At 34.3% G+C, this 17,738-nt stretch overlaps 1 protein-coding gene and 1 long non-coding RNA gene across 2 annotated transcripts in view; one reads left to right on the top strand and one right to left on the bottom strand.

Annotated features, from left to right (window-relative positions):
* Window positions 1-17,738, top strand: part of BCKDHB (branched chain keto acid dehydrogenase E1 subunit beta) — a 235,886-nt gene that overhangs the window by 175,977 nt on the left and 42,171 nt on the right. The window contains exon 9 of the mRNA XM_059941750.1: window positions 1,971-2,057. Within this exon, the coding sequence (XP_059797733.1) occupies window positions 1,971-2,057 (87 nt within the window). The remainder of the gene's footprint in view (window positions 1-1,970; window positions 2,058-17,738) is intronic.
* The window catches only part of LOC132376160 (uncharacterized), a 92,773-nt gene that overhangs the window by 41,577 nt on the left and 33,458 nt on the right, over window positions 1-17,738 (bottom strand). The gene's annotated exons all lie outside the window — the stretch shown is intronic.

Raw genomic sequence — 17,738 nt, 5'->3', positions numbered from 1 at the left:
TGCATGGACTCCAAGGGTTGGTAGCTTTTGTCCTGGGTACATCTGTGCTTAGTTTCCCCACTACATTCTGCAGGCTAGAGGAAGCCTAGAACATTTGCCTTGGTTGCTTATTGGGTTGTCATTTGATCTTGGATTGGCCTCAGTTCAGATAAAAAGCACCAACTCTGTTGTGTGGGGTTTGAGGGGAACAGCAGCTTTTTTATAGCTGTTTCTCATTTCTACCCTCTAGCTGGGTTGTACCGTCTAGCTGGGATGGATTTTGGCTATATAATTCCTAGATGCTCTTATGTTGGCAGAGTTCTGGGATTCAGAGCTATAAGAAAGTTCTGATTGTCAAATCTGTTTCTTTAATCGGCAATCCTTAAAGTCAGGACATCTTTTTAGGGAATACTTTGAGAATACATTTGTTTTTTTCATGATTGTAGAATATTTTTGTCTCTTTATATTTCTAACCAGGTGCACTGAAATTTAATTCGTGACTTTCACATTGGCATAATTAACCACAGTCATAAATTCAAATACCAACATATTCCAAGGTTAATATTTCATTGGTGGGGATGGCATTCATTAAGGTGTTCATAAAATTTCATATTCTTAAGTCACTATTTACTTAGTAGATATGGTAACTTATTTTTGTCATGGCTACTGGCCATATCTTGGAGTTTAACATCTGCTGGCTGAAACTGCTACATACTTTTGAAATTCTAAACCCAAATTGCCTAGAATGAAGGCAATATTTTAATTTATATACAGGCATACCTTGGAAATATTGAGGGTTCGGCTCCAGACCTCCAAAATAAAGTGAATATTGCAATAAAGTGAGTCACACAAATTTTTTGGCTTCCGAGTGCATATGAAAGTTATGCTTATATTATACTGTAGTCTGTGTAATAGCATTATGTCTAAAAAAATGTACATATCTTAATTTAAAAAATACTTTATTGCTAAAAAAAATATGCTAACCATCATCTTACAATGCAGGGTTCAGTTTGTAAAAACTGCAGTTATGTGCAAAGCACAGTAAAGTGAAGGGCAATAAAACCAGGTCTGCCTGTAAGTTTTTTGTTTGGAAGATTTTTATTTCATGTTCCTAAAAGAGTAATGTAGAATTTAAAGAAGGTGATACAAAATTATTAGAAATGTAGAGGAGAAATTAGACTTCTCGTTTGTAATATGGTAATTGTGTAACATATTTTAAGCAGTAACTTGCTGTTGGTTTTAATATTTTTTGCCTTCCTCCACACTGGCATCCTGCTATGATATCGTAGCTATACTTTTTGATTTATTATTGTACAGAATGTGACATGCACAGTGGGAACAACCGCACCAAGCCAGTGTCGAGAATACATCCTTATTTTCTGTGACATTTTCTAGTTTAAAATGGAGTTGTGGTCGTTAACCATATTTCAATACACTTGAATGAAGAGAGTTGTAACCCTTTTACTTTCCCGGTGATTTCTTCACGCTCGGTTTCCTTGAATGTCTAGTGGCTTGAGCTTTTCCTTTGCTGCAGTTTTTACACACTATTTTTGTGTTTTCCTTCTCCACACAAAAAATGTCCTAAGACTATTTATTTATATGCAGATATACTCCCAAAGGAACAAAAAGGCACTTTCATTCTTAGAGCTATATGAGGAAAAAAAATGATATTCAGATACAAAAATGTGAAATACATTCAGTTTATAACACAAAAATATAATAGAAGGCATTTTTAATGACATACATAGAATTACAAATCTCATTTTTCTTTTGCACTAGGATTATCTACTGAAAACTTTTTTAACAGTGCAAAAATCAAAGAACTGTCCAGCTGAAAGGGAGTTACAACTTACTTGGCATAAAACTGAATTGCTAATTTTTAATTATTTATTGGATTTAAGTCATTTATTTGTATTACTTAATCAAAACTGCCGTTATATACTTGAAAATATGTATTCTCTTCCACATCAGACTTTCCTTTTCTCTTTCAGTCTGTGATCAAAACAGGGCGACTGCTAGTTAGTCACGAGGCTCCCTTGACGGGCGGCTTTGCCTCTGAGATCAGCTCGACGGTTCAGGTAGAGTAACTTTTTGGCACTGATGTGAGCATTTGTGCATTTGTGTGTGTCTATTCCAAGAACAAAATTACTTATCACAATATATAAAAGCATGCACTGTTTAGAGATGTACATTTTTCCGTCTGACTCCAGTTCACTGTCCTTTAGATAATGGTCTAATTACATCTTCTAGAAAAGAAATCTTAAAAGCTGAAAATTCCTTAATAGGAAGAAGGAAGTTTGAAATCATCTAAGTAAACTAATGTCAGTTATGTTTGCTAGGATAAGAGGAAAAGAAAACTCCTAAATTTGAATGGGATATTTCTCTTTTGATAAAACTTATCATGATGAATCTTATCATGAAACGTTTGATTTATAAAATTGATTTTAACAGCCTTCACCTTAGAAAAAAATGAACCTGTCAAAAGTCAGTAATTTAAATTCAGTAACTAATTTCACAATCAATAATTTAATTCATTAACTTGATTAATCCTGTGCTATTGGCGACACTTTAGGAATGGTTTAAAAACATTTCTTTTAAAAAAGGGTTCAGTTAAGATGCTGCCTATCAGGAAAAAATTCTACAGACCTCTTTATGGAGGATTTTTACTTAAAACTTTCATTCACATTTATATCATAGATGGGAATAAGATGACTTAAATGTTTCATTTTTCCTAATTTTTTAAATTAAAAATTAAGTAACTATATTTTAAATGGAAAGTTTGTATGCATTTTAAATTCAGAGTATCTTTGCAGCTAGCAAACATTTTACTTCTCTTTACTGGTGGTAGGATGATTTTATTGTTAAGATACATATAAATTGAAAATTCCTTTAAGAGTATATGGTTAAAAACTTGATATAAAATTGATATATGAGCACTAATGATTTCTACCAAAAAAAATCTTTAAGTATGAACTGACCATGTTATAAATATTTTAAAATTAGATGAATCAAATTTAAACATAAATATTTTAAAAACTAGATCAAAAGAATTCATAATTATGATAAAAATTATGCTGTTATTTTTACATGTGGTGTACATTTTTCACTAACAAAATTAAGAAAATACTTGAGTTTTGTGGATTTGTTGTCTTTCTTATTATAGAGACTACAATTTGAAACATATTGCTCATCATTGTGTAACATAAATACCTGGTATTTACTGTGCATTTTATTCATTGAGTAGCGTAATGTACTATCCCTGTAAAGAAAAAAAAAGGGGGGGCTTGCAAGAATGAATCACTAACACCAAGATGGTATTTCAAGTCAAAGGCAAACTGTAAAAAGAAACTGGGATTTTTTGATTCCTAGTTGACATGTGGTCCACTAAACCCATTTGGCTGTTGCTAGTGGAAATTTATCTGACAGCTTTGTTTCATTTTGCCCACTGAATGTCATCTTATTGTTATGTCAAGACTTTCACTTGCATTTAAATGTAAAAGGAAAATAAGTAGAACATAGAATTAGAAATTATAACTCAAGTCCACTTTCTCTAGACATGCTTTTTAAATTTGAATTCCATTGATTACTATAAGCTGCATAGAATGTAACATATTTTTCGGCTTGGAAAAGAATTAGAAAGATTATCTAGCCTAGTGTCTACTGGTCTTGAATAATATGTGGATTTGTGTCAAAGGAAAATTGTCTCTCAGGCTCCAAGAATACATTTGTGAATTCCAGTTTGAGGAACATCATATTATGAGTTATAAATATAGTCACAATAAAAAGCTTACACTAACAAGATCATAAACACTGTATCAAAAGCAGATCCTGAAATTATATGATAGGAATCAGTGGTTAAGGTTGTGAAAGAGATTATCCAGAATATGGTCATTTTTTTTTATCATAATATGAAGACACAAAACAAAGACCACACCTTATAATACTCAGACTCCCAAAATATGCCCACTGATCCTGGGTGTCTGAGGTCTGAGAAATCCTGACCCAAACCAACTGGATTCCTTTAACAGATGAGTGTTTCTCATTCATAGTGCTTGTGATTGACCCGATTTTAAAATTAAGTGGAAGATTTGGGACTAGGACAGGAGTCTTGAGTAAATATTGAGTATGTACATATGCATTCTTTATTCAAAGTACCCCCACCCCATGAGGAAGATAGAAGTTTTGGATTCGTTATAAGATGTTCTCTGTTTTCCATGTTAAAAATCTTTCAACCAACTAACCACAAAATAAATTAAGGAAGTAATGTAAAATTTGTAGAGAGGTCTTAGTTTGATATTTTGAGGAATTAGAATTTGGATTTATTAATATGAGGAGGAATTACAAAATGCTCACAGTTGATTTTGCTTAATTCAGATTTTACTTGTACAAATGGAAAGTGTGGAAAATGAATTTTAACAAAATATAATCAACATTGTATTTCCAAATGTTTGCCTGTTGTGGCTTTTATGTATTGACAAGGAAGGAAAAAAACAGTTAGACACCTTGTTTGTGTTTTGTTTTGATTTTTTGGTTTGTTTGCTTTTTTGGTAATAATGTTTGCATACACCATAGGGTAATCTGAATAATGCAATCTACTTTTCAGTAATTGTTTCATGCACATATTCCAATAAATGCAGCATACTGTATTCAGCCTCTTGTTTACGGAAGGCCTCATTCCCTATTGTAAGTGAAGCCTGTATCAAAGTATCCAAGTGCCTGGGCTTCTTTAAACTGAAATCACTTAAGTGTGAGGTGCAGCTGCTTTCACCACTTGGAACGGTTCATGTTTCTCTATTTCTTTTTGGTTGTGTATACTTTGTAACATTGAAAAAGATAAAGCAGGGTTAAGATTTTGAAAGCAATTTTCTGGAACGGGCAGGGAAATGGTACATAGAGAACTTTTCATTGTTGTCCTAAAGAAGTTTGAAATTAGGGGTGAGAATGATATATACGTTTGAGCACTATGGATTAAAATGCTTTAAAAAAAAAATGCTGAGTTATTCTCATTGTATCAACAAATGTAAATTTTATGTGAAAGTAAGCCCACGCAAAAAAAATCTGCTCTAAAAGCATCGTTTTGTGGAAGGTATTTGATAGCTCTTTAAAAAGCTCATGGTTAATCTTACAAAATTGCTCTTAATATTACAATATTTTAAGACAATGATTATTAACAATAAAACTACTGTTTTAATACATTAAAAACTGAGAGCACCATTTTCTGTTTTACGCAAGTTTTAAATTATTTCCCATATTAAAAATTAAGAATCCTGAAGAGAATACAGCATTTTAGATGGTATTTCTTTAAGTTTATAATTGATATTTTTAGATAGAAAAATTATATCATGCTCTATAAAATGAATATCAAGTAAAGGAACTTTCTTTTTTTTTGCTAGCTATGGGAAGTATTGCTGGCTTTACTATTTATTATTTTTAGTTAGATAAAATATGCAAAGAATGAATATAAAATATGTTCATATTTTATTTATATAACTTTTCAATTTATAGCAGATGGCTCTTCTATCATAAAAGGAGTTCAGTGTACACAAGTTTTTTCATGCCTGTTGCCTCTTTTTCATAAAGCCATTTATTTTATTATTTGAAAAAATATTTATTGTTAGTCTCAGTTTGAAGTAAGTGAAAATCACAAAAGTGGTTAGGAGACTATTTTGTGTTAATTAAACATAACATTGTAAACTTACATTGATCAATAGCTTCTTCATAAAATTTATATAAATGCTTAGAAAAATCAAAACCAATCCATTGAATCTGAGAACTGCTTTGCATTCCTATTGGATTAATTTGGAAGCAAACTGGGAGGTGGAACAAGCTGAGTGAGGTCTGTTGTATCTGGCTCTCCTCTGGGGAAGATTTATTGGTCGGTCATCCAAAGCTTCACTTGTCTCTTCCCATCTAATTTTACATTCCCATCTGTTCTCACTTTGCGGTGAGAGAACTTTTTCCTTCTTTCCTTTGACACATACCGAAAGTTGGAGAAGAACTTGATTTGTGGAAAAGTGCAGAGACAACAGAGTTTAGCTAATTCATTGACCTCATTGTGGAGTTTGAGCAAAGATTTCGTTGTTTTGGAAAATTATATGACTTAGTTGTGATGTTTGTATTCCTCAGCTTTATGTAACCACAGCTTAAAAAAAACCAAAAATTTTACTGTGCAAAAAAGAATATGTTAACCTCATCCATTTAAATATTTTGCCCAAATTAATTTATATTATATATTCTCCAATGCAATATTCAAAATAAGCGTTATTTATGAATATTAAGACCAAATAATTTCTGGCATTTTAGTAGCTTTAAACAGTGTACTTTCTTTAAGCCTTGTAGAAACCAATCTTTATTATTAATTTCTAATACATTCCCATAATGATGAACTAAATCTTGACTCTGATAAGCTTGGGATAATAATACAAAAAATGTTTTTTTTTTGTTTTTTTTTTCCTTTCTGGATTCAGTGCTTAATAAGAATGCCAAAAATTTTAGGGATTGGGGTTGGCTTAAAGGTTTGAATTTTTTTTTTTTTTTTTAACACATGGAAGCAATAAGTCTGCAATAAAGAGTCCAATTGGAGAGTATGGTAAATTTCCATACCATTGTTCCATCCTTTCTGTGCAGTCTCTATTCTTAGGATAAGAACTCAGAAATTGTGCATACAGAGATATATTTTTAAGGTAATCATATTCTAAAAGTTTGAGAGGGTTTTATAGGGTTTACATTAATCATCACGTAAAAGGAAACTTTCCTAATTTTCAAGTAAAGGAATTTTGCTTTTCTCACTCTTTCATGTTAGAAAGGACTATGCAGAAGGAGTTTTTTCTTATAAACTTATTATTAACCACCAAATTCACCAGCACTCTCTTTACAAACGTCAATCTGAAGAAGAGGGAAAAGGTCCTAAATGGTCTTGAGATTTTTACATTGTGGAAAATATGTTTAAATAAAATTACCACGTTGATAAAGTAAGAGTCATCAGAGGAAGCTATCAGGGCAGTAATTTGATGCATAGTTTAATGCAATTTAATAATATTATTACTATTTTTTTTCACTAGTGATTCAAGGCATTTGCCAACAACGAAAATAGCACTCAGGAAATGCATACTTGTGTACTATCATCTATCTAGGTGGAGCCGGAGCATCAGAAAAGCAGTTTAACATAGAGTATTCAGATATACGATGACCTTTTTAAGGTGGAATTTTGCCCTGAAGCCTGTCAAATGTTCAGTAAACAGCTTCCATGCCCATAAATATGAACCGAAGACTAAATCTTTCCGGGGACGCATCATGGATAGATCTGCTGTATCACTGTTTGTGGTTAAGGCCATCTTTCACTCTGTTGGTCCTCCCCCTTGCCCTGACCCCACCTTGTCTCCCTCAATGTCTCTTTCTCCTTTGCTCATTAGTGTACAGGTGGCCAGGCTTCTCCCATCAGCCCTCTTCTTCCTCTCCCCATTCTTTCCTGGGCAGTCTCAACCATTTGCATGGCTAGTCTTAAAACCTTCAAATCTGAAACCTTCAAGATTGGCTCTGCCTGTTGGGCCTTAGACTCAGAATTCCAATTTCATGCTAATTTTGGTAAGGATAAGAAATTTGTGGACTTCGCTGGGGGCACAGTGGTTAAGAATCTGCCTGCCAATGCAAGGGACACAGTTTCAAGCCCTGGTTCGGGAAGATCCCACATGCTGCAGAGCAACTAAGCCCGCACGCCACAACAAAGAGTAGCCCCCGCTCGCCGCAACTAGAGAAAGCCCACATGCAACAATGAAGACCCAATGCAGCCAAAAATAAATAAATAAAAATAATAAAATAAAACGGTTGAGTTAACTCTTGGAAGAGTTAAGGTGGGTGAGGATTCAGGCAGAAGGAACAATATAAATAAGGAGGCAGAAAAAAAATATGATATTCTAGGGGTGACAATGGTTTTGGTATGGTTGAAGAGTAGTGTGTGAGGTTTGTAGCATGAGGTAAGGGTCAACAGGTAGGTGGGAATTAGATTCTAAAGAATCTTACATGTAATAGCAAGTAATTCGTTTCTGTGTAGAGGAAACTGACAGGACAGAGTAAAGCCAGCTCACATAGATATAAATTCCAGTTTAAATACATTATTTATGTATTTAAAATACACCTTATAAACTTCCTAGTAAAAAGGAAGTAATACGAACTCGAAAAACAATGGTCACAATTATCATTATTTAAGGCAAAGGGGTGTAACTAAAGGATTTTAAGCAGGAGATTAACATAGAAAGATTTACAATTTAGAAAGACCTCTGGCATTTATGTTAAGGATGCATTGGGAGGGGTGAGGCAGGAAGTCACAGAGATTAATTAAGAAACTATTTGAGGGCTTCCCTGGTGGCGCAGTGGTTGAGAATCTGCCTGCCAATGCAGGGGACACGGGTTCGAGCCCTGGTCTGGGAAGATCCCACATGCCACGGAGCAACTGGGCCCGTGAGCCACAATTACTGAGCCTGCGCGTCTGGAGCCTGTGCTCCGCATCAAGAGAGGCCGCGATGGTGAGAGGCCCGCGCACCGCGATGAAGAGTGGTCCCCACTTGCCGCAACTAGAGAAAGCCCTCGCACAGAAACGAAGACTCAACACAGTCATAAATAAATAAATAAATAAATAAATAAATAAAAGACCGTGAATTTCAAAAAAAAAAAAAAAAAGAAACTATTTGAGTAATTTAGATGAGTGATTTAAGGGTCTTCTAAACCAAGGACACAGGAGTGGGGTTGGAGAGAAAGGTGAATTTTAGAGAGAGGAGAAGGAAGAGTATGAAAGAAAGACTTGCTGACTGATTAAGTAGGAGTCGGGCAGGGAAGGCTTAGCTTGATTTCTAGGTTGGGTGAATTTTGAATGGAGGTACCCTTTCACTAAGTTGGGGACTATCATTGGAAAACGGGTTTAAGCACATCGTCTATGGAAGATGATGAATTAATTTTAGACTTGTAGAATTTGAGGTGGGGATGGAAAATGTGTCTCTGCAGCTCCGGAGAGATTCTAAGGTATAGGAAAAGATTAAGGAGTCATCATCTTATAGTGATGGCTGAGGTCATGGATATGGGTGTGATCACACAGGAAAAGGATAGTCTTAAGAAGGGAAGTTGCTGAAGAAGGAGTCCTCACCCACATTTATGAGCAAGAGAGGAAGAGCTGTAAAGGAGGGTGAGTTGGAATGTCCAGAGAGAAGGAAGGGAGGAGGAGAGAGCCATTACAGAAGACTAGGGAGACTTTTACCATGGAATAGATGGCCAACAGTATTAAATGCATCCACGTTTGTCAGCTAGACTGATGATTGTACCTTGAGTATAGCAACTGGAAGACATTGGTGACTTTGGTGAAAGCAAATGTGGCCCCCGTTATATTTGGGCTGGTGAATGAATGGCGAAGAATTAAAGCAAGAACTGTAGACCACTATTTCAAGAAACGTGACTTTTAACGAAAGGGAGAGGGGAATAAAGTAGTTAGAAATGGGCTCAATCTCTCAGTGTTATTTGCTCAGCTTGGAATGCCACTTTCTCAGTTTGAAGCCCTCTCTGGCAGTCTCCTTAACTCCCCCGCTCCATCACCACCTCCTCCCCATCCCCATCCTCTCCCTTCCACCTCCAGCCCATCTAACAATCAGGTTTTCAGTCTCTCTCGAATCTGCCCTTTGCTTTGTATTCCCCTAATAAACTCTAAATGAACCAGGAAAAAAAAAAAAAGAAGAAAAGAAAAAGAAAAGAAAACCAAACCACAAAATCTAAAGGAAAAAATGTAGACAATAACTGATATTGAGATGGGCAAGAAATTTTTGAGCAAAAAATTAAAAAGTAATAGGATCAATCATATTATCACAGATTAATGTATTTGCATAAAGTGAAAAATATTTGTGTGACAAAAAACAGGCACAATTGAAAGGAGAATGACAACTGGGAAAGTGTTGGAACATGTGACAAAAAATTGATATGTGTACTGTATTAAACATTCTTAAATATCAGTAAGGAAGTTAGTAGCCCCTGTATTTAAAGGTCAGAGGCAGATTGTTTTTAGAATTATTAATGGCTAGTAAACATAAAACGATATACCACTTACTATGACTAAAAATGCAAATTTCAGAATGGGATATCAGTCTCCTTTGTTACCCATAAGAGTGGCACTGCTTAAAAATCAATTATTTTAGTGTTGAGATGGTGCAGGATAAATGTGGAAATTGATTCATCTTCCCAGGAAATCAGTGTGGTAATGTGTATCAAAACTCTGCTTTTGACCTAGGAATTCTAGGCTTCCTCACTTTGGAGTTACACACAAGAATGGATAAGGGCATTCTTCTCCATGCCATTCATTTGATTAATAAAATATTGGAAGCAATATCAGTTACAACAGGAATATAGTTGAATAAATTATAATGAACATTGTGGATTTGTTAAAATCATTAAAAGAATAGTTAACAACATTGTAACATTTGTATGGATGTAATACTAAATGAAAAACTCACTAGGCAAGCCTACAGGTGTTTTACTTGCCCAATTGTGTGAAAAGAAAAAAAAAAATATACATTGATATAGGCATAGGAAAAAAAATCTTCAAAATAAGACTTCTATTGATTTTTACTTTCTTCCTCATAATTTCTTTAGTTTCTATGTACATATATCATAATTTATAGTAATTAAGAGCTTTCTTATCATTAGATGTCTCTCCCACATGGCATGGTAAGTCTTTCAATTCTTTCTAAATTGTTTTAAATAAGAAAGCTCGTTTTGCTCATTGAGTTGATTTTTTAAATTTCATATTTCACCTTGGCGTGGTTTCTTAATCACGTACGCTTGAGTTTTGGGAATTATCATTCATAGCGGTAATACTTAATTCAGGTTTGTGATGTGGAATAGTTTTAAAACCAGAGAAACCCCACTGCATGGATTTGGCTGTTCTGCAGGTTAGTTCTATCCCCACATGCATGGTGTATTTGATTCATTGCTCTCATTATAAAAGTGAAAGCAGCATAATGTTGGGATATTCAGATTATTTCATTTTCCTGTGTTAAACAGTCAATGATACTGAGACTAACGTTACTAGTATGTAATGATACTAACTTTGGGTCCCCTGCTTATTTTTCTTCCCTCCATTTGGTATTAGCTTTACGATGGATCGCTATTATTCTCTTTGAAATCTTTCTGGACGTAAGCCAGTCAGAGAAAAGATCAACCACATTCCATCTCTCTGGGTAATGATAAAGTGCTCAGTTTCTCTCATACAGTCCTTATTATTCTTCCAGTCAGAAGTAGTCCCCTTTGAATTCAAAGGTGCATTCATACCAGACCTCCTGCACTTTTTTCTCCCTTTTTTTGTAACCTCTGGTTAGTATTTTGTTGTGTCCTTTTGGTGGTGTCCCAAGATCGCTCCTGTCCGTCCCTCTTAAGACCAACTGATCTGCCACTTGGATGGAAAAAATTAACTCTGCTGGAATGTTTAAAAGTAAATGTGCTCAACTGAAAGGTTATGTTATAAAAGTGTAGTCCTAAATCACGAGGTAGAAGTTATTTAAAGGAGTGTGTGGGTTCTCCGGTAACCTCAGTTTGGAAATAGCCCCTCCACCGAGGGTCCCCGATGCTGCATCTACAGTAGCTATATAACGCAGAGGTTTCCTGCATCACATTATTTTGTCCTCCCGTCCTCATAGCCCTTGAAATGTCTGCAGGTTTCTCGTTGATTTATCTAGTGTCCTTCTTCCCTCGATAGAAGGCAAGCTTCGCGTCTGCTGCTGTAAGCCGGGTGCCTAAGATCCCTGCCTGGCACTAAGCAGGCACTTGATAAATAATTTAAATGAATTGTTTGCCCCCGGGCATCACTGTTGTTAGCAGTTTCTTTGAAGGATGACATTCTTGCTGCCTTATGATGTATATAGAAATTCCTAGTTACAAAACCTGCTAGATTGGTCTGTTGGCCTTTTGTATATCACCACTCCAGTGTGTTGTCCCCTGTCCCCCACCAAAATAATTTGCTTTGTATTTGTTGAGTTAACCACCGAAATGAGCACTGATATTATGTGCCGTTGTCTTTCAAATTTCTACCTTGCGTCCTTTCGGCAGAGTGTTATTTCTTTTGAATAATCTAGAGTTGCTTTTTTCCTCCTCATAATTGTCTAGTGAGGCTAAAGAAGACATTTACATTTAAATAGTTACCAGTGAAGTTTCATAGCATGAACAGACTATTCAACAAGTAAAATAGGTTCTCAGAAGGAAAGCATTACTTTCTTTTAAAAGTTAATTTTGGGATTGACATGTACACACTACTATATTTAAAACAGACAACCAACAAGGACCTACTGTATAGCACAGGGAACTTTGCTCAATACTCCATAATAACCTAAATGGGAAAAGAATTTGAAAAACAATGGATACATGTATATGTATAGCTGAAACACTTTGCTGTACACCTGAAACTAACCTAACATTGTTACTCAACTATACTCCAATATAAAATAAAAATTTTTTTAAAAAGTTACTGATTTCTATGATATGGTACCTTTAAATTGTATTTCAGCACCTAAAGAGTTGTAGTTGCCTTTTGAAGCAGTAACTCTTGAATATCTGGTTGTATTCCCAAAGGAAATTATAACTGATTTAAAATATTTCATTTCCTTATTTGGTGTGAAACAGTTTCTCGTATTTAAAAAAATCATTTTGTAATGTACGACCTTGTCTTAATATTTTTCAAACTACAGTAAAGTTAGTTATTTAAAATTTTGTAAATGAGAGACAGCAGAGCCTGTATCCATGATGTGGCCAATCCTTTTGGCCACCTTGTACAACGTCCTAGGCAAATGTGGAGAAGCGTATTAAGTCAGGCAAGAAATTTTAGGCAGGTTTTATCAGCATTGTATTCACTATCAATAAGGGGCTGGTTGGCCTCCTGGAGATAGAACTAAATTTCTCAGCTACTTTGTCATGCCTCTTGGTGTGCAGGAAAGTTGCTGTTGTTGAAAGCTCATTTTATTTTGGTAATTTCATGTAATTAAATTTATAGCTCCAATTCGTGTGCGTGTTGTTACAAGGCCCATCATCTCTTTCCATGAATGAGTTCATAGCTCGCCAAAACACAGTTGAGTTGAAAATAAACATGAAAATAGAGATTAACTACTGCTAATGAATTTTCTGCTCAGTTTGAATCTAAACACTTGTGAAAATTAAGACAAGTTACAATCAGCTCTTAACCGCCCAAACAAGCAGTTGAAAATGAAAGCTATAAGCGGAAATCATCTAGTTTAAAACTGTTTTAATTTTAAAAATCTATCAATGTTAATGAAAGTGTTCAAGAGGTTGTTTTAATTTGCAGAAATGTCTGAAAAAACTGCATTTGATTGGGGAAGTGTTGAATATTTGATTATTTTCTTTAAAGTTATGTTGAAGAAGGGACTTTATTTTTAATTCTTGATCCGTTTGAAGAGGCATACCTTTCTGTTTTTAATCCTTGAAAGGATCATAGTTTTATATTGCAGATGGCACCAAGAATCAATTTGTCTTTATCAAAATTATTAGGTGAAAATGATAATTCATGAGTATACTTTTAGGAGCATCTAAATATTTGTGTTTTAAGAAGTGCATTGAGATGACTAACATTTCATAATTCACGTTTATAACATCCACAATGTACCATTGTTTAAAACAAGTTCTGATTATTTCCTCTTTCGATAGGATTAGTTTAACCTCATAATAACTATATATCTGCATTTCTGTCCTGGTCCAATTTTAAATTCACAGCTTAGAATACAGATAGTATAAAATACTTGCTATGCCTGTATTATTGAATGCTTTCTGGACCAGTCAATCTCAGTTTTCCCTGAGATGGCTTGTATTTTTAAATGTTCTAGCACCATTTTTCTCCTTTATTCTGCTTGTCTTTTAAAAATAGTACTCATGGTTATTTCTATATTAGCAGTTAAGAAAATTGAAATTTAGTCTTACCTTTACAACTCATTATGGAAGAATCTCCAGCCTCTGCACTCTGATAATAAATTTATGCTTTATTTTTTTAATCATGAACTTTTCTGGGCATAGATTTCTACCGAAGTGTGTGCAGCAGACCCAGCTGAATGTATTTTGTGAATAATATTCCAACGTCACACAGTCCTATACTTTATTAAAACCAGCTTTCCTGTGGCAGTTCCAAAAACATAGTTCAGGTACCTTAGAAATAATGAGGTACTATACAAATGTTGATAAAATAGTCTTTTAATATGATGGAATGTTTTATTATGTATGCAGCTGTCAATTTACCTAATAAGTTAAATACAGTATTCATTTTAATAAAACCCATGTACTTTACAAAACTAGGATGTTGATTCACTTTGAGTCACGGAAGCCACAGGTGAAGCTAAATCCTCCTGTTGGTGATGATGCCACCTGGATGCTTTCTTAGCCCTTCAGAGAACCACAGAATCTTTTTTCTCTCCTTTTCTTCCTTCTTGCCTCCCTCCCTCCCTTTCTTTCTTTCTATTTGCTTTTCCTGATAGTATTCTCTAGTATTCTCCATGCTGGTCTTGCCAAACCCATCGATCTTTGCAGAAAAGCTATGATTCTGCTCTCACCATGGGCTAACTAAGCATCATTCTAGGTAGTGTGTGCTTACGAAAGCCTTCTCCATCCTAGTCAGCAAGAATCAGAAGTATCCTGTAATATTGGAAGAAGGTGAAAGAATAAGGTTGGATGTAGGCATATATTTTCTTTTCACATGGTTGATCAAAAGTGATATTTAAAAAAATTATGGAATTACTTAATACCATTTGAAAAGCATTTTTAAAGTGGATCATCTATCAAGTATAAAGTGTGTGTGGGCTTCCCACTAAAGGATATATGAATTAACTTTTTTACCAATGGTTTTTTAAAGTGGTATCATGGAATAGGGTGTTATATATGAACCTTCTGCCTATGTTGTTAATTTCCTCCAAGAATAGCATAACTAACAGTAGTTTTAATGATGCTGTTAGAGGATAATTTGCTAAAGTTGAAATGAGGGGGATCATTTTGACACATAATTAAGAAAGACATTCTTTTCCAAATATCAAGCGAAGAAAAAAAACAAGTGGGGTCTGTAAAACATTTTAAAATGATTTCTCCTAAGAATAAGTCCAGTTTTCATTTTTTTCCTTCAGAACAGATGTCCTGAGGGGAAAAAAAAATCCCATTTTGAAATGTTGATTATGCCATTTGAAGAAATTTGCTAAGTACTTGAAAAGTTCATTTAGTATGACTTTTCTTGCTGCTTGCCTTGTTGCTCAAAATTAGGACAAAATATTGCTGTTCACTGATGAAGCACCTTTTAGCTAAGAATGTAAAGCAGAGTTATTACTAACATCATCATTGTGTTACTGCTATTAAAAAGGTTCTTTTAGAAGGAAGGCTTGGCTCACTTGCTACCTGGCTAATGAATTTGTTTTCCTCGGGGACAAACAGCCTTAAAACAATGTTTTCTGAGAGGATAGAATTCCATGTTATGCAAATAGAGATGTTTCCCTTGAGATACTGGGAAGGCTCGGTGGGCTTATCAGGTGACTACTAGTTTGTTGAAAGTCCTTTGCCTAACAAATGTGAAGCCAACAGTCTTTCTGTTGTCTATGACATTTTAAATTGATAACTGTTTCATCGATAAAATCTAAAGTCCTTCGTTATTAGTGAAGGCTTTTATTAGTGAAAGTGTATTGTGTTTTTTGGTGTCACAGGAGTGGAGTATGATCACCCGTAATAATATTGATCTTTTCATGCTGTATGCAAGTCAAGCATTTTAAGTGAGATTTCATATTTCCATTGGTTTTCATGAAGCCCTTGGTCACCTGTACATCAAATAGAGCAGATGCTTGTATTAGGGTACATTTATCTAAAGGAATGTTCAGTATGTACAGTAAGTGACCATAGAGTTCCAGCTTCCATGTCAGGCTAAGGAGAGGTGAACTGGTAGGGAGATGGGAAATTAGACCCACGCCTGTTGGTCTAATAGCCCAACTGTTAAAATAGTTGTTCTCATTTCCACCAATTCTCATTTCCTATTGTCTGGATAGGAAGCTTGTCCTAGAAACAGAGAAGACTTGAGGTGGTAGTGGAAAAAAGATGATCATACACTTTATCTTCCTAACTTGGACAGAAGGCATAAACTAGGGTTGTTCCATGCAAACCACCATGTATAACCAAGATGTTACCTACTTATGCTACTTTATGGGACTATGTCACCTACTGTGTTTTGCAATTAAATCTTAAGTAAAGGATTAGTGACAAATTAGAACTATATAGGGAGGATTCTTATTAAATGAAATCAAATTTAGATCTCTTAAATGTCCAAGAGATAAAAAAACAAAATGAAACTCAAGAACAGAAATGCCATTTCATTGTTCAGTGATTATTTCTTTCAAATGTAGTGTTAAAGAAGAATTTAAAATGGGTTATCTTTGCTAATGGCTGCTACTGCTTTATCTTACATGCAATTTATTGTTATTGGCAAACTACCTGGGGATCATTAAATGACTTGCTATGTGTTGTGTTGGAAATCAGGTCATCCTTAATAGTTTGAAAATGTCAACAAGTACTAAATGTATTTAAAATAATTTAAAATACTTCCCTTTCCCCTAAACTGGGTGTTTACGTTTTTTGTGTTGTGTGCAAAATGAAGATGAAAATATAATTATATGACTTTTTTAAAAAACTTTTTGCTGATATACCTATCAGTGAATGATAAAATGTTTTTTTCTATTAATAACAACTTTTGATTTTTACAAGTTTGGCTTTTTGAAATAATTGCTAAAGGGGAAAAATTACATTGTTCCCTAATGGTAAATTAAGGCTCTGGAGAGATTTATTAACTGTTTTAGTATGTTTAGCCTTTCAGTAAACTTTATTTTCATTACATTGAATCATACTATTAAAGGCTGAAATGATTCTATAAAAATTTATTTAATGGCATACTGACTTTGGGGTATATGTTTCTGAAAAATGCCTTGATGAGAGAAACCGTGTTGGCAAGATCAAGATCTCATAGAAAATAGAGATTTAGGAGCAAATAAATGTGTCATTAAAATACTTTAAATATGTATTTAAAATAAGGTAAATGAGGACATTACTTCCAAAAGACCCTGGAATAATGGGTGTTGTTCTATGGCATAAGTACCCCTCTCCTGAATGAACTTCAATTCATAAAGTGCTGCTGAAATGTACATACCATCAAGTACATTCTCCCATGTATTGTGTTATACAGACTATGCTTCATCTTAAGGTTGTTCAAATCAACTTTTATTGCATTACACCTTTTCTTTGCCATATATATATATATATATATATATATATATATATATATATATAATTCCTTAAATTCAGACAAAATACTTATGAAACTTACCAGCCTTTTAACAAATTATCCTGGGGCTGAAGGTTATGGTTTTTCTTGCCTGGCCTTTGTTCATTTATGGAGCTACCCTGCAGTCGGGGTAGATGTTTAAGGAACATGAGTAGCTAAGTGTCCTTTTGTTTAAGGGGACAGAATATAATTGTGTGTCTATAAATAGATCTCACATTTTAAAATTCAGGTGAACAAATATAAAGTTTTCTCAAAACAGGGATTGGTAAAATCCTCATTGCTAAGGAATTATTGAATGGCCAATATGTATATTTCTAAAAGTTTCAAACCACCCCCCCCCCCTTTTTTTTGTGAGGGAGGGGAGTTTCTTGGAGTGGTTTTTTTTTTTTAAATGATTCTAGTAAGGCATTTTCAATAATATGGTTGCATT

Source organism: Balaenoptera ricei, chromosome 12, assembly GCF_028023285.1.
Source record: "Balaenoptera ricei isolate mBalRic1 chromosome 12, mBalRic1.hap2, whole genome shotgun sequence".
In the NCBI taxonomy this organism is placed as follows: domain Eukaryota; kingdom Metazoa; phylum Chordata; class Mammalia; order Artiodactyla; family Balaenopteridae; genus Balaenoptera; species Balaenoptera ricei.
Note: the sequence above shows the minus strand (reverse complement) of the source record. Positions and strands in the feature narration are given on the sequence as shown.